The sequence below is a fragment of the Phyllostomus discolor genome, chromosome 8 (assembly GCF_004126475.2).
Source record: "Phyllostomus discolor isolate MPI-MPIP mPhyDis1 chromosome 8, mPhyDis1.pri.v3, whole genome shotgun sequence".
Lineage (NCBI taxonomy): Eukaryota > Metazoa > Chordata > Mammalia > Chiroptera > Phyllostomidae > Phyllostomus > Phyllostomus discolor.
In genome coordinates this window covers 46570574-46592617 of record NC_040910.2, presented here as the reverse complement: position 1 = coordinate 46592617, position 22044 = coordinate 46570574, and the positions used below count along the sequence as shown (strand labels likewise).

Here is a 22044-nt window from a genome sequence, read left to right as displayed (position 1 = left end):
TCAATAATAAAAATGTTATAACAAACCATTCTATTTAGGATGCTTGTTATGCAGAAATAACTGATATAATAATAAGGCAAACAGCACTTATAATAATTGTGTTTCTTATATTTGGCATACGTTCTGATATTTTGGCCAGCCTTTGTGATTATTTTGTTATTCAAGTTCATTACAGATAACTGTCCTCACAGGTGACTGTGTTGAGGTTCCCTTCCAGGAGTCTCCAAGAGGTTGCAAGCTCATGACCATTTGTGCAGAAAACCTGGTGATCCTGAATCACATGACCAGGAAGGGATTCAGACTCTCCTGTGAGTCATTTTTAATTATGAAAAGAGATACCTGAGCATGAGAGAGACATACAATAGATAATCTGGATACTTTACATTTATTGTTCCTTTAGTGGTTGAGACAAAATTTAGAAAAGAAGAAATGTTTTGCTTAGAGTCATAGAGGAGTCATAATTGTAGGAGCACTGGAATTTTCAAGCAGGGAAAGAAACAGAAATCATTAAAGAGGTAAAATACACTAACCAACCACATATCACAATGGAGCAAGCTCCTTATAAATGGGCATCAATCTTCCATACTTCCATGAGTACAGCAAGGAAAAGCAATACTTTGCACAGTAATGAATTTAGTGATTACTAAATTCTAATTACTAATTTAGTGATTAACAATTTTGTCTCATCATACTTCAGGTCATCTCTGACACTCAAACCATGTTAGGTTAATCAATTAAAATTTTCTGTCCATGGAAACTTCACTATAGGTATGTATGTGATGGTCAATTTCTGTTAGTGCCTTCAGTGGGCATTGGGACACTGAGTTGAATAAGACAATAAAAGCAGGAGAGCAGCTATGAAGCAGAGTGGCATGTTTGTAGTCTAAGTGCCTGACACAAAACTTTTGAATTCCAAGGCTTTGACTTCAAAGATAACAATGCTGAAGAAACATGTGGCCAGCTCTCTGAGACAGCTGCTAGCTAAGCATCCTGGCCTGCTCTCCTGTGAAGGCCCCCTCTAAGGAAAGCCCTGGAGAACTTAGATAACTGACCTTGCCAGTGACCCACTGTTCACCTTTCACACCCTGACACCTGCTCTTAAGTTTTAAATTCACCAATAAAGACTGAAGCTTTGAAATTCTATCCATCCTGCCCTCAGACCTGAATAAATGCAGAGCCCACAGTAATGTCCTCTCTCTATCTTTCTCTTCTTTACCTCCTCTCCCATGACCTCACATGTGGGCCTTAAGCACTCTGTATACCCTTCAATATCTGAGTAATCTTTTACCAGGTTCTCTGATGGTTTGGCTGAGAAGTGTCATGCAATCATAATAACTGAGAAGCATGATCCAGCCACAATGTTGGCTCGTGTTGGTGTCACAAGAACTCAGGGCCTAGGTGACTGTGCCAGGCATTTAGAGTGAATACCTGCAATTTCAATAGGCTGAGACTTAAATGGAACAGCATTTAAACTCTACATTATTATGAAGAGTACTTAAGTTAGTGATATAAAAATCAATAACAGACGCAAAGTGAAAACTGCTTTCATATTTTCCTGTACAATGAGATGAATGTCCTTAGATGCCAAGTGTAGTTTTGTCCATCTGAGTAATACAGCTCTGATAATACTTTCAGATAAACTAGGGGAAAATTTCTTGGCATGATATATATCATTTGAGAAGAAATTATTTTAGACAAATCCAAGATTTCCCATGAAAGATATGGAAAATTCCAAATACTTCTGATCCAGGATTGAGAAAGACTTTCATAATGTTAATGGTCAAAGGTAAAACTGTCAACCTATTTTACAGAAGCTTAGCAAGTTAGTTACTTAAATTGTTAGAGAACATAAATAGAAGGAAATGGACATGCCAGGAAATACAGAGAAGAAACCAGTCTATCCCTCGGGATCAGTAACAGCTTCTGGTTCTGAGACACTGAGCTTGCAATCAATGTCACATTTTGAACATCAGAGCAATTGTCCCTCATTTACCTGCCATCCCCAAAACTCTTTTCAGAGATCCCTTTATGTCTTTGTTCCTGAGGCTGTAGATGAAGGGGTTCAGCATGGGTGTGACCACAGTGTACATCACTGAGGTGACTGCAATTGACTGTGAGCTGTGAGTACCAGCAGAGCTGAAGTTCACGCCTAGGACCGCGCCATAAAATAAGGAGACAACTGAGAGATGAGACACGCAGGTGGAAAATGCTTTGTACTTCCCCTGAGCTGATGGGATTGCTCGTATGGAGGACACGATCTTAGAATAAGAGTAAAGGATCCCAGCCAAGGGACCACCAGCTAGTAGTCCAGTGGCCAAATACATCGCCATGTCATTAAGAAAGGTGTCAGAACAGGCAAATTGGATCATCTGCTTAACTTCACAAAAAAAGTGGGGGATTTCCAAGTCTTCCCTGAAGGACAGTCTCAACAACATTAAACTATGTAACAGGGAATTCAGAGAACTTATGATCCATGACACCAGAACCAGCAGTCCACAGAGCCAGGAGCTCATGATGACCGTGTAGTGCAGGGGGTGACAGATGGCCACATATCGGTCATAGGCCATCACGGTCAGAAGGAAGTGGTCCCAACCTCCAAATAATGTAAAAAAATACATCTGGGTTATGCAACCTGCATAGGTGATGGTTTTGCTCTGTGTCTGGATGTTCAGCAGCATCTTTGGGATGGTGGTAGAGGTGAAACAGATGTCTACCAAGGACAGGTTGGAGAGGAAGAAGTACATGGGTGTGTGGAGGTGGGAGTCTGAGCTGACAGCCAGGATGATGAGCAGGTTTCCCAACACAGTGATCAGGTACATGCAGAGGAACAGCCCAAATAGGATGGGCTGTAGTTCTGGTTCCTCTGATAGTCCCAGGAGAAGAAATTCTGAAATTGGGGTATTATTGCCTCGTACCATGGAGGTGACTAGTAGGAAAAAAATGTGGCACGATTAGTTTTTATACAAATGGCAATCATGCTAGCATAGTTGAAAAGCTACAACCATATTTTGCAGTAAAGTAATCAATACCAATTTTGGTACATATCATAACCTTTAAGGCAGCCCCCAACATCTCTGATTAGGAATTTCTGTCCTCAGACCATTTTCCCAGTTAGTCATGTGTTACACAGTTTTAATGAGAAATGCTTTCATGTACTTGAGGAATAGTCATTGATATTCCACATCTCTAAGGAAAGGGTATAGGATGCTGAGAGAAAAATCTTTAGAATATAATGATAGTGAAAGAATATACTATATACATCATACACCATGTTAGATGGTGTCAGGTGAAGAAAAAGAAAGTAGGGATAACAGAGTGGATGGGGGCATTTTATTTATTTTTAAGCCTTTTAAGCATATTTTATATGCTTTCATGTATCCCTGCAAATAAGGTGACACCTGAGTAGGGACCTCAGGGTAGACAGAGTGTGACACACGAAAAATTGAGCGGTGTGTGGGGAAAGAATCAATGCAAATGCCCAGAGATGACACTTGTTTCAGACATTCAGGACTCAGACAGGACTGAGCACAGGGAGCAGAAGGAGGAAGAGCAGAGCAATGGTGTCAGAAAATGAGGGGGAGTGAGGTGGCCTCCCTGATGCTGCTGAAACTCAGAGACAAGAAGAATCCCTTGCTTATATGGGGTTCCCTGCGTTCATTAACTTTATTTCCAAAAATCTTGTAAATAGTAAGAGATCTCCTTTTTATTTTCTTTCATAGGTTGGTTAATAGTCTGGCTTCTGTTGTTAAAGGACACATTTTGGAGTATATGGACTCAGGTCAAACTGCCCTGCAACACACACACACACACACACACACACACACACTGTGACTACTTCCTGGGGCCTTGTTATCACTGAGCTCTTCCCACCCTGTTGCCATAACTGGAAAAGAAAGGATGTAAGTCATGATGTCAACATCAGACTATCTTACCCTATGTATATAGAAATAGTATCCAAATTCAATTGGTTAAACCTCCCATGAACATGTAAACATGGAACTCCACTTTCATATGGCCATTCTGAGTCCCTTATTTAAAGGAACTTAAAAAAATTGGTAAAAAAGCAGAGAGGAAGATGTACACATGGAGTGGGAAAGATCTAATCATTCAGGTGGCTGCTGAGTGGCTTATATGAGGCAAAACTTCCTGGTCCTGGCAGCATTCCAACTCCAGTTCTATGCCCTTCACACCCAGCATAACTGATAATACAGCAAAAAGCCATTTATCAGAGAACAAAGGAGTGATATTTTACATTGTCAAGATGTTGCAGACATTGAACATTGCACTAGAAAAATGACCAGAGGAAACAAACACTATCAGCATCAGCAAATACCAGTATGACAGTGGAGGTATTCATGATGAAATGGAAACCCATTTCTAAATGATAATATATGCTAAGCTTTTGGCATTAGGTGACCGCTTTCAAATTATCTACCAAATATCAGCTGTTTGAACTTGCAGGCCATCTAAACCATTTTATTTCTTTAATTTAATTGTATTTTTTGGTACAACCTACATGATTTTTATATGCTCCCTTTTTTAAAAAATGAGGTAACATTGGTTTCTGACATTAACTGTTTCAGATGCACAACATAAAAATTGTTAATGACCTCACCTGATAATGGGCACTGAGGCATCTGTCTGCCTACCATGGACAGATAATCAACACATTATATGAAAGGAGCTGGGTTAGGCCCTTCCTGTTGCTAAGTGAGTGGTGACCACTGGGATGAGATGCAGCTGTTTATTCCCTTCTGCCTCTTAAATGTCTCCACTACTTCCCAACATGTTGGACCCCAATTGCACAGCCATATTTCTGTTTCTTGTCATCTTTCCCATCTATCATGCTGGCACCCCTCTAGCCAAATGGTCATCTGGAGTCAGAGAGAGCTTTCTGTATTTCAAAGCAGATCATGGAATCTCTGAATTAAATGCCTCCACTAGTGACTGCTCAGTGGAGACAGAGGCCAAAATTCTGTAGTTTCAAACATGAGGCTCAAGTCTCTGTGACCTTTCTGCCAGTTTCACCTTCACAGGGCCCTGCCCTCACCCACACTGATCTCCTGAACATTGGGCTTGATTGTCTGCTGCACCTGACACCACAGCCTAAGGTTCAGGGCCTTGACACACTTGCTCTTTGCTTGGAGTCTCCCTACTGGTCTCTTTGGAACTGTTCACTCCCTGTCCATTTTCCAAACTCCATCTCCCCTTTCACAGAGATGAACTATCTCCTTTGTGGGCCTTTTTTTTTTTTTTTTTTACCTAACATTAGCACAGTAAAAGGACACTCCCACACCCCTGATTGAGGTGTTAGAGCACCAATGGTGTGATTTTTATTTATTTCCATGTCTTTCTTACTTGCTAGAGAGTGAGTGCCTGAAACATGAAGCATGTTATTCAAATTCCTCCTCCCCCACTAGACTTAGTGGAGTGCAGTTGAGTAAACATGTAGTCTGTGATGGAATGAATGAGAGAACGTGCTCTGTATTCACCTAGATGGGGAGGATGTGCTGGAGGAAAATTTCTCCATATTCTGAGATCAGCATAAACTAGGGTGTTAGACTACGGTTCATAAGAATGAAATAGAATAGAATCAAGAGGGCACAAAAGAAAATATTGGAGTGTGTCATACATAGTGAGAGTACATACATAATCATTTTGTGATTTCCTTTGCACATGTATGTGTGTGTGTGTATGAGTGTGTGTGTGTGTTTCTGGGCCTGTGTGCAAAAATGCTGGATTGTAGTGTAAAAGGCATGTCTTAGTTTGGGACATGTCAAAAGAATGTGGAATTCAATGCAATAAATGCAAGAAGAGTTTAAAAGCCCAATTCCTGTTAATGAGGGAAAGCAGTAAGTGTGAAGAGCCCAGCAGAGAGCCAGGTGCAGAAAGGAGAGTCAGCCAGCATGGGTGCTGAAGTCACCTCAGACTCAAGGGACCACACACTGACCAGACCGTTACTGCTTCACTGACCTCTGATCTAATTGTCATGCACCTCTTCTGTGGTTACTACATCACCCTTGTGTTTATATGGTCCAGCAGTGGATGAGGCTGGCACATCTCTCATTATCTTTGTGGCACCTTTCCTTTGCTGTTCTTGGCTTTGAGTTTTGATGTTTTTTGTGACACATCTGACTGGTACATACTAGTCTTGATTCTGTATCTTGACAACATGCAAAGTCCCCCATGAACGAATTTTATATATCCTGCTTATGTGACAGTTATTGATCTCTTCACATATTTCTCCCTGAGGATATGATGTCATAGCACACTTACCCTTCATGGTATGGGGCCTCCTTTCTATAATGTGAGATCAAATGAGCAGGGTGTTCATGGATTTTGCTCACTCACGTGGTATTGTAAATATGTGCTCTTACATGGAAAAAATGTTCAAGTATGGAATTTTCATAATATAAAAAATAGAAGGATTCTAATAATGGTAATAATAAAATGGAATGAAATTGTACCAATAATTCCAAAAGACAAAGCTATAAAATATAATAATTTAATCATATCAACTGAATATTAATTGCAAAGAAAAGAATTTCTTTGCCAAGGTTAAAGAAGATGGAGAATTTTTACTTTAAAAAGTAAGGGAAGGAGACACAATATGACAGAATGACCACACAAAATAAATAAATTTTCACACATTTCCCTAAATCATCTATACATATATAAAGGAATTCTATGCCAAGTAGCAATATATTAAGGAAAACAATATTCTAATATATGAAACTATTATATATTCATTAGATTACCTAGCAAGCAGATATGGTAATCTCAGTTCTGAGCTAGCCTGGTTAGTCTCTAAGGTTACCACTGGTAGAAATTCTAGGACCCATTCTCTTTGGATCTTCTCCACACCATCTGCTGCACTCTGAGACTCACGTGGTCAGGGTCTCTGAAAGGAAGGGCTCCTTGTAGAAGTGCGAATCCTGCCCTGGATGGCTAATGTTGGAAACTGAAGCTCTGTCCTCAGACAAAAGAGCAGGAAGGAGTCAAACATTGGTCTCTGGACCAGAGTTAGGTCTCCTGAAGACACAAGTGTGTTCTGCCCATCCTAAGGTGCCCATGTTGAGAGTCTGCCACAGAGGAGATGTTTACTTCTCCCTTCATCTGTTCATTAGATACCATCCCCCTGTTACTCCCTCCTCTGAGCACCTCATTTCCCTTTGGGACACTTGTCTGGACTGAATGGAAAATCTGCCTGTTGATTCTCTGTTTCTAAGGGATTAGATTTGAAGTGAAGGGAATCCTGTCACCTCCTAGCACCTTACCCCACTTTGAGTTAAAGTTTCTCCAAAGTCTAAGACTGAGAACATTGCCCTGAGTAGGACCTTTGGGACTTCAACTCACTGACTTGTGGTGGGGCACAGTCCGTGATACCTCCAGCCATTATTATTTCTCTCCAACAAGGGAGACAACTCTGACCTTGGTGTAAACCTTCAGGGACTACACTACTTAGCTTCGTTTGCCAAATCAATGAGAAATTTCATACTTATATCAGAAGAGCTGCCACTTAGTCCCTTATTAGAAAAACTTTCTTAATTATGGGACATATTTAAATAATTTTATGCTACATAATCTGACTTTAGTACCGATTGTTAGCATTGCTTAATTTCTACAAACATTTCTTCTGTGAGGTGGAACAATTATGAACTCCATTCCCCATTGCTGAAATGGGGCTGGAAGGAGTTCAGTGATCTGCCCAAAGTTATAATCAGAGTAAGGAATGGGGGATGATTGGAATCAGGCTGCTTCCAGTTCTCACACACTACAGTGGTTCCCATCCAAGGATGGTTTTCCCCTCCAGCTCTGTGGCAATGTCTGAAAAGAGGCTGCTAAGTGCCTACAATACCCAACACAATAATTATGTCAAATTTAGGTGATATAACCTAGTCAAGACCAGTCCTTCTCCAACTTCAAAGTTTTATAGTGAACTGAAAAATAGTATTGACTGGGGTTTTGGCACCAAAGAGGATTTATTCAAAAAAAAGGTTGGAACCCATAATTTCTTTATGCCTCCTTTAATTCAACAAATTCTACATTTTAAATATATTCAATTTATTTCACTCATTCCTTAAATAAATTATTTAAAATATGAAACTTAGCTAGAACTAAAAAATGAATTCAGTACCTCTGTGGGATACAAAATCAGTTTACTAAAATCTGTAGTGTCTTATAACAAAGAGTCAGAGAGAAAGAAATGGAGGAAACAATCCCATTTACAATTGCATCAAAAAGAGTAAAACTGGGAGTGAACATAACCAAGAAGTGAAAAACCTGTACATTGGAACCCATAAGATACTGTTTGGTATCAGGTATTGTGATCCCTCTTACTTTGCCCCTCTTTCTCAAAATTGCTGCAGCTATTCACGATTGTTTATGGTTCCATATAAAATTTTTGAAGTGTTTGTTCTATGTCTGTGAAATATGCCATTGGTACTTTAACAGGTATTGCATTGAATCTGTACATTGCTTTGGGTAGTATGGACATTTTGATGATGTTAATTCTTCTGATCCATTAACACAGTATATGTTTCCATTTGTGTCTTCCTTGATTCCTTTCTTCAGTGTTGTGTAGTTTTCTGTATACAGATATTTTACCTCTTTGGTTAGGTTTATTCCTAGGTATTTTATTTTTCTTGTAGCTATATCAAATGGAATTTTTTTCTTGATTTCCACTTCTGCTGTTTCATTGTTGGTATACAAAAATGCCTTTGATTTCTGTATATTGACTTCGTATCCCACTGTTTTGCCAAATTCATTTATTAGGTCGAGCAGTTTTTTGGTGGAGTCTATAGGATTTTCTATGTACACTATTATGTCATCTGCAGACAGTGAGTTTTGTTTCCTCCTTTCCAATTTGGATGCCTTTTATTTCTTTTTCTTGTCTGATCACTGTGGCTAAAACTTCCAGTACTATGTTGAATAGAAGTGGTGAAAGTGGGCATCTTTGTCTTGTTCCTGATCTTAGTGGAAAAGATTTTAGTTTTTGCCCATTGAGTATGATGTTGGCTGTAGGTCTCTCATATATGGCCTTTATTATGTTGAGGAATGTTCCCTATATTCCCACTTTACTGAGTATTTTTATCATAAATGGGTGCTGTATCTTATCAAATGCTTTTTCTGCATCTATTGATATAATCATGTGATTTATGTCTTTGCTTTTGTTTATGTGAGGTATTACATTTATTGATTTGTGAATATTGTACCATCCTTGCATGCCTGGGATGAATCCCACTTGGTCATGATGTATGATCTTTTTAATGTATTGTTGACTCTGGTTTGCCAATATTTTGTTGAGGATTTAGTGTCTATGTTAATCAGCAATATTGGCCCAAAGTTTTCTTTCTTTGTTGTGTCTTTATCTGGTTTTGGAATTAGGATGATGCTGGCCTCACAAAAAGAGTTTGGGAGTCTTCTATCATTTTGGATTTTTTGGAATAGTCTGTGAAGGATAGGGGTTAGCTCTTCCTTAAGTGCTTTGTAGAATCTCCTCTGAGACCATCTGGTCCAGGCCTTCTGTGTGTCAAGAGTTTTTTGATTACTGCTTCAATTACAGTTGCTGTTATTGGTATGTTCAGGCTTTCTGTTCCTTCTTCATTGAGTTTTGGAAGATTATATTTTTGTAGAAATTTATCCATTTCACCTAGGTTTTCAAATTTCTTGGCATATGGTTCTTCATAGTAATGTCTTACAATCCTTTGTATTTCTGTGGTATCAGTTGTAATCTCTCCTCTTTCATTTCTGATTGTGTTTATTTGGGTTTTCTCTCTTTTTTTTTCTTGATGAGCCTGCTTAAAGGCTTGTTGATTTTGTTTATCTTTTCAAAGAACCAGCTCCCGGATTCATTGATTCTTAGAATTGTGCTATTAGTCTCTATGCCATTTAATTCTGCTCTGATCTTGGTTATTTTCTTCCTAATATTTGCTCTGGGCTGTCTTTGTTGTTGTTCCTTGAGTTCTTGTAGACGTAGGGTTAGGTTGTTTGTTTGAAACATTTCTATCTTTTTAACGTAGGCCTGTATTGCTATAAAGTTCCTTCTGAGGACTGCCTGTGCTGTGTCCCATAAGTTTTGGGTTGTTGTGAGTTCATTTTCATTTGTTTCCAGAAACTTTTTGATTTCTTCCCTAATTTCATTCTTGACCCATTCATTGTTTAATAGCATGCTGTTTAATCTCCATGAATTTGAGAGTTTTGGGTCTTTTTCCTTGGGGTTGTTTCTAGTTTCAGTTCCTTGTGATCAGAGAAGATGCTTGGTATGGTTTCAATTTTCTTGAATTTGTTGAGGCTTGTTTTGTGTCCTATCATGTGGTCTATCTTTGAAAATGTTCCATGTGCATTTGAAAAGAATGTGTGTTTAGGTTCTTTGGGATGGAGGGTTCTCTATATATCAGTTAAGTCCATTTCATCTAGGGCATTGTTCAATGCCATAATATCTTTGTTAATATTTTGTTAGGAAGATCTGTCCATTTTTGACAGTGGGGTGTTAAAATCCCCCACTATAATTGTGTTGCTGTCAATATCTTTCTTGAAGTCCTCTAAGATTTTCTTTATGTATTTGGGTGCTCCTATGTTGGGTGCATATATATTTACAATGTTTAAGTCTTGGTGGATTCTTCCCTTGAGTATTATGAAGTGACCTTCTGGGTCTCTCTTTATGGCCCTTTTTTGGAAGTCTATTGTGTCTGATATGAGTACTGCTACCCTGGCTTTTTTTCCTGTCCATTTGCTTGGAAAATTTGTTTCCAGCCCTTCACTTTCAGGTGTGGAGGTCTTTTATTCTGAGGTGGGTCTCTTGTAGGCAGCATATGTGTGGGTCATGGTTTCTTATCCATCCAGCTATTCTATGTCTTTTGATTGCAACATTTAATCCATTTACATTTAAGGTGATTACTGATAGGTACTTATTCATTGCCATTTTCATACCTGTGTTTCTCTCTCTCTCTCTCCCTCTCTCTCTCTCTCTCTCTCTTCCTTCCTTTCCTTAAAGCAGTCCCTTTAGCATCTCTTGCAGAGCTGGTTTGGTAGAGGTGTATTCTTTTAGACTTCTTTTGTCTGGGAAGCTTCTTATTTGGCCTTCTATCTTTATTGGGAGCCTTGCTGGGTAAAGTAGCCTTGGTTAGAGACCTCTGGTTTTCATTACTTGGAATATTTCTTGCCATTCTCTTCTGGCTTAGAGCATTCCCATTGAGAAGTCAGCTGCTATCTTTATTGGGGCTCCCTTGTATGTTACTTCTTGTTTCTCCCTTGCTGCCTTTTAGATTCTCTCTTTGTCTTGAAATTTTGCCATTTTAATTATGATGTGTTTTGAAGTGGGCCTCTTTGGGTTCCTCTTGATCGGGACTGTCTGTTTTTCCTGGACTTGTGTGATGTTTTCTCTCATCAAATTAGGGAAGTTTTCCATCATACTTTTTCAATAGGTTTTCTATCCCTTGTTTTTTTCTTCTCCTTCTCATTTCCCTATTATGTGGATATTATTACATTTCATATTGTATTGCATTTCTCTTAATCCCTCTTCATTCTTTCTGAGCCTCTTTTCCTTTTCTTGCTCTGTTTGCATGTTTTTTTCTACTTTATTCTCCAGTTCACTGGTTCAATCTTCTGCTTCATCAATCCTGCTTTTGAGTCCTTCTACTGTGTTCTTCAGTTCAGAAATTTTATTCTTCATTTCCTCTTGACCCTTGTTGATAGTTTCTATTTCCTTTTTGATGTTGATATAGTTTGCAGTGAGTTCATTGTAGCTTCCCTGTAGTTTCTGGTAGCTCATACTGAGCTCATTGAGCTTCCTGATAATCATTTCTTTGAACTCAATATCTGATAGTTGAGTTGCCTCTATTTCATTTAGCATTGTTTCTGAGAATGAATGCTTCATTCAGGGATTGTTTCTTTGTCTTCCCATTGTTCATGAGACTTTTCTTGTTAGCCTCTGCTTCTTAAATTGATCTGATTGTTCTGGCTCCCTGGGTTTATGGTGTGAACTTCTGTCATAGAATACCTGTGAGATTCAGTGGTGCATTCTCCTTCAGGTATCATGGTATTCACAGCTTCCCCCTACTCTTTTCTGTGGTCAGTTGGAGGGGTTAGGCAAAATGGTTTAAGACAGCAAGACAGTATTCTATGATATTTACAGTAGCAGCCAGAAGAGAAGAGATAGGAGATCCTTTGGTTATGTGTAGTGTTAACCATGATCTTCCACCCAACTAGCCAGTTTTTAGAAAGGATGGAAAGAAGGTAAGACTCTTGTTGGGGAGGGAAGGATTGTGAGTTGGATCTAGAAAGCAGTGAGGTCGTGGGAGGTTATATTCTGAGGTAAGGTGAGAGCAAAGAATAGTAAATAGGTGTAGTGTGTGAGAGTATAGAGTTAACCACTACAGTAACAGATTTTCGGAAATTGTGAAGTGGGCTAAGATCTGGGAAGGGTGTTGTGTAGTATTTACAATTGTATGGAATAGCTATTATTTACAGTAATATTAGAGCAACAATCATATGACAGACTCTATGAGATCTAGATAACAAGAATAGGGAGTACAGAACCTTTGGTAGTGTACTAATGGAACACAAATGAAGTGAAGGACAGTAAATTAGCAATACACTATGAATGAGATAACAGGGGAAACATGTTAAACAGTACAATATAATCAGCTAAGCAAAGAAGACTATACAGAAAGAAGAGGAATACCAAAATACTGTTAAAATAAAAAATGTAAGAATAATGAAAAAATGATAATACAAATATGTAATAACTTGCAAGTTCAAAAAAAGAAAGAAAAAAGAAAAAAGCAGAAGATGGAGGGAAGAAATGAAACTGGAAAGAAAGGAAGAAGGAATAACACTAGAAAGAAGGAAAGAGAAGCAAAAGGAATTGAGTGATATAAAAATAATAAGAATTAAAAAATAAAAAGTTACTTAAAAAAATCAAACAATCAACCAAAAAAACCCTCTTGGTTTCAAACTGGCCAAACAGGTTTTTCTGGTCTTGCTGGCTTCAGCAGGCTGAGGGGCGATGGTATGGCTTTTCTCCCTTCTTGTTCAGCACTCAGTCAGCCTTGATGTACCTTCCCCAGGGCTAGCAGTGCAATCTCCCCAGTGCCAGTCTGGTGCCTCTCCACAGGGCCCTGGGTGTGGGATCTGGGCCCTCCTAAGCACTCTATCCCAAGTTCACCACCGTGGACTCCTGGGATCCTGCAGAGTGTGCACGCCTTCCCCAGGTTGATGGCTGTGGGCTCTGGGGATCCTGTAGAGCACCCACACCTTTCCCGGATTCACAGCTGTGAGCTCCGGGTCTTCCACAAAACACACTTTTCCTGGGTTGCAGATGCGGGCACAGGCACGTGGCCAGGCTGCCCTTTGTCACACAGGTTTGGGCACACACTCTTCCCGGGGCTATTCATGGGTGCTCACAGCCCTTGTGTGATTGCCACTCAGTCCTTACTCCCCTCTCTGTGCCTTCAGGCAACCAGGCCTCCCCCAGTGTTGCTCAATCCTTGCTTGGTTGGGGAGGGAGAGGTTGACCCAGCTCTCTTCTGAGTGCCCTGAGGCAGACCTGGGAGCACCAGGCCTGGGCTGCAACCTCCCTGGTCCACATGCTGATCCCTGGGCCCTTATTATCCTGAAGTAGTCTCCTTACAGTCTGGTTTTTCAATGTCTGCTACAATATTTAATCTCCTATTTTCATATATGCTGTGGTACTGTTGGCTGTTTACTCTGTTCCTCCAGAGATTGGCTAGGTTTTTCTCCTGTGTGTAGGGTGAAGTGGAATCTGCTCCCTTCTACCATGCTGCTATCTTCCCTCTCTGGGGAGTTTTTTTTTTTTTTTTATCACTGCTTCAATTTCATCTGCTGTTATTGGTCTGTTCAGGCTTTCTGCTTCTTCTTCATTGAGTTTTGGAAGATTATATTTTTCTACAAATTTGTCCATTTCACCTAGGTTTTCAAATTTCTTGGCATAAAGTTCTTCATAGTAATTTTTTACAATCCTTTGTATTTCCATGGTTCCTTCATTATTTTTTCAAATAAGTTTTCAATATCTTGCTGTACCTCTTCTCCTTCTGTCACCCTATGATTTGGACATTGGAACATTTGAAGTTTTCCTAGAGGCTCCTAAGCCTCTCCTCATTGTTGTGAATTCTTGTTTCTTTATTCTGTTCTGCTCAGATGTTTATCTCTTCCTTTCGTTCCAAATCATTGATTTGAGTCCTGGATTCCTTCTCTTTATTGTTGGTTCCCTATGCATTTTCCTTTATTTCACTTTTCATAGCCTTCACTTTTTTTCTGTATTTTGTGACCAAACTCAACCAATACTGTGAGCATCCTGCTTACCACTGTTTTGAACTCTGCATCTGATAGATTGGCTAGCTCCTTGTTACTTAGTTGTATTTTTTCTGGACTTTGATCTGTTCTTTCATTTGGGCCATTTTTTTTTTTTTTTTGCCTCAGTGCATCTGTTACATAGTTAGGGGCAGAACTTTAGTTATTTGCCAGGGCAGGCAAGCCACGTCCCTGTGTTGTGGGGCTTCATGTGGGGGAGGGGCCTGAGAGGTAACAGTGCTGCTTGCTCATCTCTTGGCCAGTTTTCAGTCTCTTCCTCCACTACCCACAAACAAATTTGACCCTTCTGGTGCTAATTCCCAGGTGGGTGGTTTTGTGCATGTTCTAGGACTCTGTGCATCTCTCCAAGGAACTCGTCTGTTGAGCTGGGAGTTTCTCCCACTGCCACAACCCCATTAAGTTTTTTCAGTCAGAGATTTTGAGGTTTTATTTCCCTGCACTAGAACCCTGGGTGGCTTGGTCAGTCTCACTCAGTTGTTCCTCCTGGTTTATCTGCATGCAAAAGTGAGACTACCCTGTCTGCCAGCTGCCACCTTGCGCATCCTGGTCCTCTAGCCACCACCTTACTGTGAGACTTCTCTGCCCTGGCTTTCCATCTCTACCCCTCCTATTGGTCTTGATGAATGTTTTTTTTCTTTAACTCCTTGGTTGTTGGACTTTTATACAGTATGGTTTTCTGGAAGTTCTGGTTGTTTTTGTTTTTAGATTTGTTGTTGTCCTTCTTTTGGTTGTGTGAGGAGGCACAGCATATCTATCTATGCCTCCGTCTTGGCTGGAAGTCCAAAAATTTTAAATTTGGATGTGCTACACCACATACAGAAAGTGAAAGACCAAAATCATATGATCATGTCAATAGATGCAGAGAAAGTATATGATATTACCTAGCACCCATTTATATAAAAACACTGAGCAAAGTGGGAATAGAGAGAGCATATCCAAACATGAAAAAGGCCATATATGAAAAAACAACTTTCAGTATCATACTCAATGGACAAAAACTACAAGTGTTTCCCTGAAGATCAGGATCAAGACAAGAGTGTCCACTTTCACCACCATTGTTCAGCAGAGTACTGCAATAGGCACAGAGATCAGACAAGGTGAAGAAATAAAAAGCATCCAAATTGGGGAAAAAAAGGAGTAAGGCTGTCATTATTTGCAGATATATGAGAGTACACATAGAAAACCCTGTACTATGCAACAGAAAGAAAGAAGGAGCTCCTACCCATTGTGACAGCATGGATGGAACTAGAGAGCATTATGCTAAGTGAAATAAGCCAGGTGGTGAAAGACAAATACCATATGATTTCACCTTTAAGTGGAACCTAATCAACAAAACAAACAAGCAAGAAAATATAACCAGAGACATTGAAATTAAGAACAATTTGACAGTAACCAGAGGGGAGATGGGTGGGGATAATGGGGAGAAAGGGGAAAAGGGTTTTCAGGAACAACTATAAAGGACTCATGGACAAATCTGGAGAGGGGGGTGGAATCAGGGGAGAGAGGTGGGGATGGGTGGGGTAGGAGGGAATGGTGGGGGAATGCAGACAATTGTACTTGAACAACAACAAAACAATTTTAAAAAACTCAAAAAGGAGACCCTATAGGCTCCATGAAAAAAACTACTTGACCTAATAAGTGAATTCAGCAAATATCAGGATACAAAGCCAATATGCAGAAATTCATGGTATTTTGTACACCAGCAATGAACTATCAGGGGGAGAGACAAAGAAAAAGGCTCATCTTTACTGAATTTTTTCAACAAACAAATTAAAAAGTACCTAGGAATACAATTAATCAAGGAGGTAAAAGACCTGTACTTGGAAAACTATAGCACACTGCAGAAAGAAATTAAGTGAAATACAAATAAGTGGAAGCATATACTGTATTCATAGATTAAAAGAATTAATATAATTAAAATACCCATACTAATCAAAATAATCTATAGATTCAGTGCAAATCTTATTAAAATACCAATAGTATATTTCACAGGCTATAACAAATATTCCAAAAGTATATATGGAAGAACAAAAAGATCTTGAATAAGCCTCAGCTATCTTAAAAAGAAGAATAAAGTTGGAGGGAGAACAATAACTGATACAAAAATATACTACAAGGCTACTGTAATCAAAACAGTCTGGTACTGGCATAAGAACAGACACATAGATCAATGCAACAGAATAGAGAACCCAGAAATAAAACCATGTCTTTATGGTCAATTAATATTTGACAAAGGGGGCAAAAACCTAAAATGGCATAAAGACAACCTCTTAAATAAATGGTGTCATGAGAACTGGACTGGTACTTTTTAAAAAATGGAACTAGACCACTATATTACATGATACACCAGAGTATACTAAAAAGAGGTAAAAGCCTTAAATGTAAGTCAGGATACCATAAAAATCCTAGTGGAAAACATAGGCAATAAAATTGCACATATCTCATGTAACAATATTTTAGTGGATATATCACCTAGGGCAAGGGAAATAGAGAAAAAAATTAACAAATGGGACTACATCAAATTAAAAAGCTACTGCATGGCTAAAGAAATCATCATCAAAATGAAAAGGGAACCAACTATATGGGAGAACATATTTGCCAATGATACATTGGACATGGTTTTAATCTCCAAAATACATAAAGAACTCATATGATTGAACACCAGGAAAACAAACAATTCAATTAAAAAATGGGCAAAGGACCTAAATAGAAACTTCTCCAAGGAGGACATACAGATGACCCAGAGATGTATGAAAAAATGCTGAACATGACTAGCCATCAAAGAGAAGCAAATTAAAACTACAATGACATATCACCTCACACCTTCCAAAATGCCTATCATTAATAAATCAACAAACAACAAGTGCTGGAGAGGTTGTGGAGGAAAGGAAACTCCAGTGCACTGTGGTGAGAATGCAGACTGGCATAACCACAGTGGAAAACAGTATGGAAGTTTCTCAAAAAATTAAAAATGGAACTTCCTTTTCACCCAGTGATTCCCCTGCTGGAATTATACCCTAAGGATCCTGATACACCAATTCAGAAGTATTTATGCACCTCTTTGTTCATAGCAACACTATTTACAATAGGCAATGCTGGGAACAGCCTAAGTGCCCATCAGTAGGTGAATGGATTAAAAAACTGTGGTACATTTACACAATGGAATACTACATAGCAGAAAAAAATAAGGAATTCTTACCTTTTGTGACAGCAGGGATGGAACTGGAATCTATTATGCTAAGTAAAATAAGTCAGTCAGTGAAAGACGAATACCGTATGATCTCACTTATAAGAGGAGTGTCATGAACAAAATAAACTAATGAGCAAAATAGAACCAGAGGTATAGGATCATGGAATAACTTGACAGCAGTAAGTGGGACAGTGGAGGTGGGGACTGGATGAAAGAAGGTGGGGGATTAGAGAATATAAGCAAAGGACTCATGGACATGGACAACGATGTGGGGATTGACTATGGAAGTGCGAGTAGGGCTGGGTGGTGGAGCCAGGAGGGGAAAAATTGGGATAACTGTAAAAGCATTTAGCCATAAAACAATAAAAAATAAACACCACTACAATACAAGAAACATTTTAAATTCAGGGCCTTCCCCATAATAAAAGTTATCAACAGAGTTAACTTTTTACAACCAAGGTATAGAACAGGACAAACTCTAATTACCAAACATCTGTTCATCCTGCTGTCCTACTAATGACCTTTCTCTCCTCTGATGTTCCAGGTGCCTTACTTCACCTTTAGCTCAGATTGTCACATATACCTTGTTGTCCTTTTGTCTCTGTCCCTCTCATGTGTGGATCTGTTACTGAACTGCCTCTGCACAAGGGGCTTCACCTGCCCAGGTGCAATTGGGGAAATTGTGTGTGTCAGGCAACCTCTGGGTCCTTGACTGTCCTTGGAAAGAGTCCAAGGACAAATTGAGGTGACAATAAAGCAGGTTTCATTCAGGTAGACAAAAAGAAAGAGGCCCGGGCAAGGGGGCTCCTGGGAAAGAAAAGTACAAACCAGAGTGGGTGAGGGCTAACAGGAGAGTGAGTTTGTGCACACAGTCTGTTGGTTCTTGGGTTTTATGTGTGTCCAAGGTAGGAGAGGGGTTTCTCCAAGCTTTGGGGTGACAAATTCTGATCCTGCCTTCTGTTTGGGAGGGGGCCTTGTTCCTAAAATGATCTTCTGGAAGTGTCATGGCCTTTGTCCCCACATGCTCCCCTTCTACACGTGGTGTCAGTTTTCATTATAATGGTGGTGTGACGAGCTTTGGGGTGGATGTAGTCAATTTTTCCTCCACTTTGAAATGATCTGGTTCTAGTCAGTCCTTGTTGTTGACTCCCACACCTACAGAGTGGTCTCCCTGCCGTAAACTGATTTATCTTTGATTATGACTGAATGGGGTCAGGGGGCTCTGGTGAGAGGATGTCTGCCCCTAGTTCTTCATTCCACCTGTTGGGTTTTTCTGTAACTCCTTTCCATCCTGCCTCATATCCAAATAGAAACCACTGGGAGATACACAAGGTCTGTCCTGAAAACACCCAGCCTTGTTAATATAATGAGAACGGTTTGTGCAACATCGATGTAACCTGGCAGCCAAGGAAGTGGACTGGAATGCATATTTGTGAACAATGATGACTTCACTGTACTACTCAGTGGGGGTGATAGACGCTGTTGAGTGAGCATTTGTACTGTGTGGCTGTCGATTTCAAAATGACTGAGACAGTAGAACAACAAATCTGCATCAAAATTTGCCCTAAGCTTGAACATTACTCCATGGAAACTATTTGGATGATTCAGAAGCCTGCAGCTATGGGCACCTGGTGATTGGCAGCTTCATTGTGACAACGCACCCCCTCATGCATCACATCTCATGCAGAATTTTGTGGCAAAACATCAAATTACCCAGATGACTCAACCTACCTACAACACAGATTTGGTGCCCTGTGACTTCTGACTTTTCCCAAAACTCAAATCACCTTTGAAAGGAAGAGGTTTCTGACCATTGATAAGATTCAGGGAAATACAACAAGGCAGCTGATGACACTTTGGAGAACTGTGTGAGGTCCCAAGGTGCCTACTTTGAAGGGAACTAAGGCATCATTGTCTTATGTACAATGTTTCTTGTATCTTCTTCAGTAAATATCTCTATTTTTCATTTTACATGGCTGAATACCTTCTGGACAGATCTCATATTTTTATAATTTAAATAATATTTTTTCCAGGTACTATGGTAGGTTTTCTGGACATTGAGCTGAATAAGACAATAAAACTTGGAGACTGGTTATAAAATCCAATGGCATATTTCTAGTGTAAATGCTTAACATTACCCTTTTAAAAAAGATTTTATTTATTTATTTTTAGACAGAGGGGAAGAGGAGAAAGAGAGGGAGAGAAACATCAATGTGTGGTTACCTCTTGCATGCCCCTTACTGGGGACTTGGCTTACAACCTAGGCATGGGCACTGACTGGAAATTGAACCAGCAATCCTTTGGTTCACAGGCCAGTGCTCAATCCATTAAGCCACACCAGACAGAGTGACATTACACTTTTGATGCATGAGGCATCTGTTTAAAAGGCATTCATGTGAAATAATCCTCCTGCCAGCTCTGTAATAAGGTTGCTAGGGAAGCACCCAAGCCTCCCCACCCAACTCAATCTGTTCTCTCTCTCCCTCCTCCTCCTTGCCTAACATTGATAGACTTTCTGTGGCCCTCAGGATGCTGTGACCCTCCAGGACCAATGAGAAATAAACTTTACATTTTCGGAGTTCCCTGATGGTTGTTGCAATTATAGTAAGGACCACACGGGGCCATCCATCCACAACATTGACTGTGGTCTGAGGAACAAGTAGCAGGGCCCAAAGCCAGTGCCCAGGCCTTCCTATCCTGTAGCATCACTGTCAACAGGCTGAACTTACAGGAAACAATGATCAAGTCTTTATCCTCAGGAAGAGCTGCTAAGGTACTGGTGTATAAAGAGTGAGGGACACAAAAGTTAAAACAGGTTTCAAATCTTCCTGGAATGAAAGTATATAAATGGTGTGAGTAACAAAGTGAAATTATTTCACATGGTAATACAACTTATGACCATTGTATCTATAAAACAAGAAAAACTTATTTACAACAATGTACGTCATTTCAGAAGATATGATTCTTAAGAAATCCATGTTGCTGTGAAACTGTAATTTGCAAAGAGTTCTGATCCATGTACAAAAAACTATGTTGAGCTTAGAATAGGGAGAAAGGAAAAAAGTGTCTGGTATAAAGCTTAATACAATGGTAACTTAAATTGTATGGAGAAGTTGAACTCAAAGAAATGGAAATTACAACAGAGAAAAAAGAGCAAGTTTTCAAACCAAAATCTGATTAAAGAAAACCTTTCTGGTTTCCCTCTTAGAGCCAAGAAATCAAAGTAATATTTTTAAATTCAGGATGATGGTCCCTAATTTACCAGACACCCTAAAGAATCTTTTCAGAGCCCCCTTTATGTCTCTGTTCCTGAGACTGTAGATGAAGGGGTTCAGCATGGGTGTGACCACAGTGTACATCACTGAGGCTATTGCACTGGACTGTGAGCTGTGAGTACCAGCAGATCTAAGATATACTCCTAGGCTTGTACCATAAAATAAGGAGACAACTGAGAGGTGAGACACACAGGTGGAAAATGCTTTATACTTCCCCTGAGCTGATGGGATTGCTCGAATGGAGGACACAATTTTAGAGTAAGAATAAAGGATCCCAGCCAGAGGACCACCACCTAGTAGCACAGTTGCAAAATACATTACCATGTTATTAAGAAAATTGTCAGAACAGGCAAGTTGGGTCATCTGGTTGAGTTCACAGAAAAAGTGGGGGATTTCCAAGTCTGGACAGAAGGACAGCCTCAACACCATCTTGCATTGTAGCAAGGAATTCAGAGCACTCATGATAAAGGACACCAGAACCAGCAGGCCACAGAGCTGGGGTTTCATGATGACCATGTAATGCAGGGGGTGACAAATGGCCACAAACCTGTCATAAGCCATTATGGTCAGGAGGAAGTCATCCAACATGCCAAACAGTATGAAAAAATATATTTGGGTTATGCAGCCTGCATAGGTGATGACTTTGCTCTGTGTCTGGATGTTCAGCAGCATCTTTGGGATGGTGGTAGAGGTGAAACAAATGTCTACCAAGGACAGGTTGGAGAGGAAGAAGTACATGGGTGTGTGGAGGTGGGAGTCTGAGCTGACAGCCAGGATGATGAGCAGGTTTCCCAACATAGTGATCAGGTACATGCAGAGGAAAAGCCCAAAAAGGATGGGCTGCAGTTCTGGGCCCTCTGATAGTCCCAGGAGGAGAAATTCTGACACTCTTGTAAGGTTCCGTGAATCCATGAGGTGGAGCTGACTTTCAAGAAGGAGAAGGAGAACAGGAGTAATTTTCATATAAGCCAGAATTACTCACAAAGTTCTATTGCCACTGTTTATATTTTGCAGTCAAGAAATGCATTTCACCTTTTGGGACAGATCTGTTCTGCTTTAGGAGTTTTCTGTGTCATCTCAGAGCAGGAATTTTTGTCCTGACCTACTTTTTTCCTAAGGTGTCAGGAATACTACATTTTTAAAAAATTGTTTTTCAAGTACAGTTGCCTCCATTTTCACCCCACCATACATTTTCCCCTCACCCCACTTCTTTGTTTTCCATTGACTTTGTCCATGTGTCTTTCA

At 39.8% G+C, this 22044-nt stretch overlaps 2 protein-coding genes across 3 annotated transcripts in view; both read right to left on the bottom strand.

Moving 5' to 3' along the window:
- Positions 1-1077: 1077 nt before the first annotated feature.
- The window catches only part of LOC114503710 (olfactory receptor 7A17-like), a 158512-nt gene continuing 137545 nt past the window's right edge, over positions 1078-22044 (bottom strand). Inside the window, exons 1-2 of one of the 2 annotated variants that reach the window (XM_036032459.1) lie at positions 6889-7152; positions 1078-2926 (exon numbers count right to left, since the gene is read on the bottom strand). In XM_036032459.1, the coding sequence (XP_035888352.1) occupies positions 1986-2918 (933 nt within the window). In that variant the 5' untranslated portion in view covers positions 2919-2926; positions 6889-7152 and the 3' untranslated portion in view covers positions 1078-1985. Of the gene's footprint in view, positions 2927-6888; positions 7153-22044 lie in introns of those variants that run through there. The other variant, XM_028521346.2, reaches the window with a different exon arrangement.
- Positions 19744-21724, bottom strand: LOC114503709 (olfactory receptor 7A10-like). Its single transcript, XM_028521345.2, has one exon. It carries the CDS (start codon positions 21709-21711, stop codon positions 20743-20745), a length of 969 nt encoding a protein of 322 aa, XP_028377146.1. The 5' UTR covers positions 21712-21724; the 3' UTR covers positions 19744-20742.

Coding starts and splice junctions, on each gene's coding strand:
- LOC114503709 (XM_028521345.2), bottom strand. CDS start 21,711: ATGGATTCACGGAACCTTACAAGAGTGTCAGAATTTCTCCTCCTGGGA.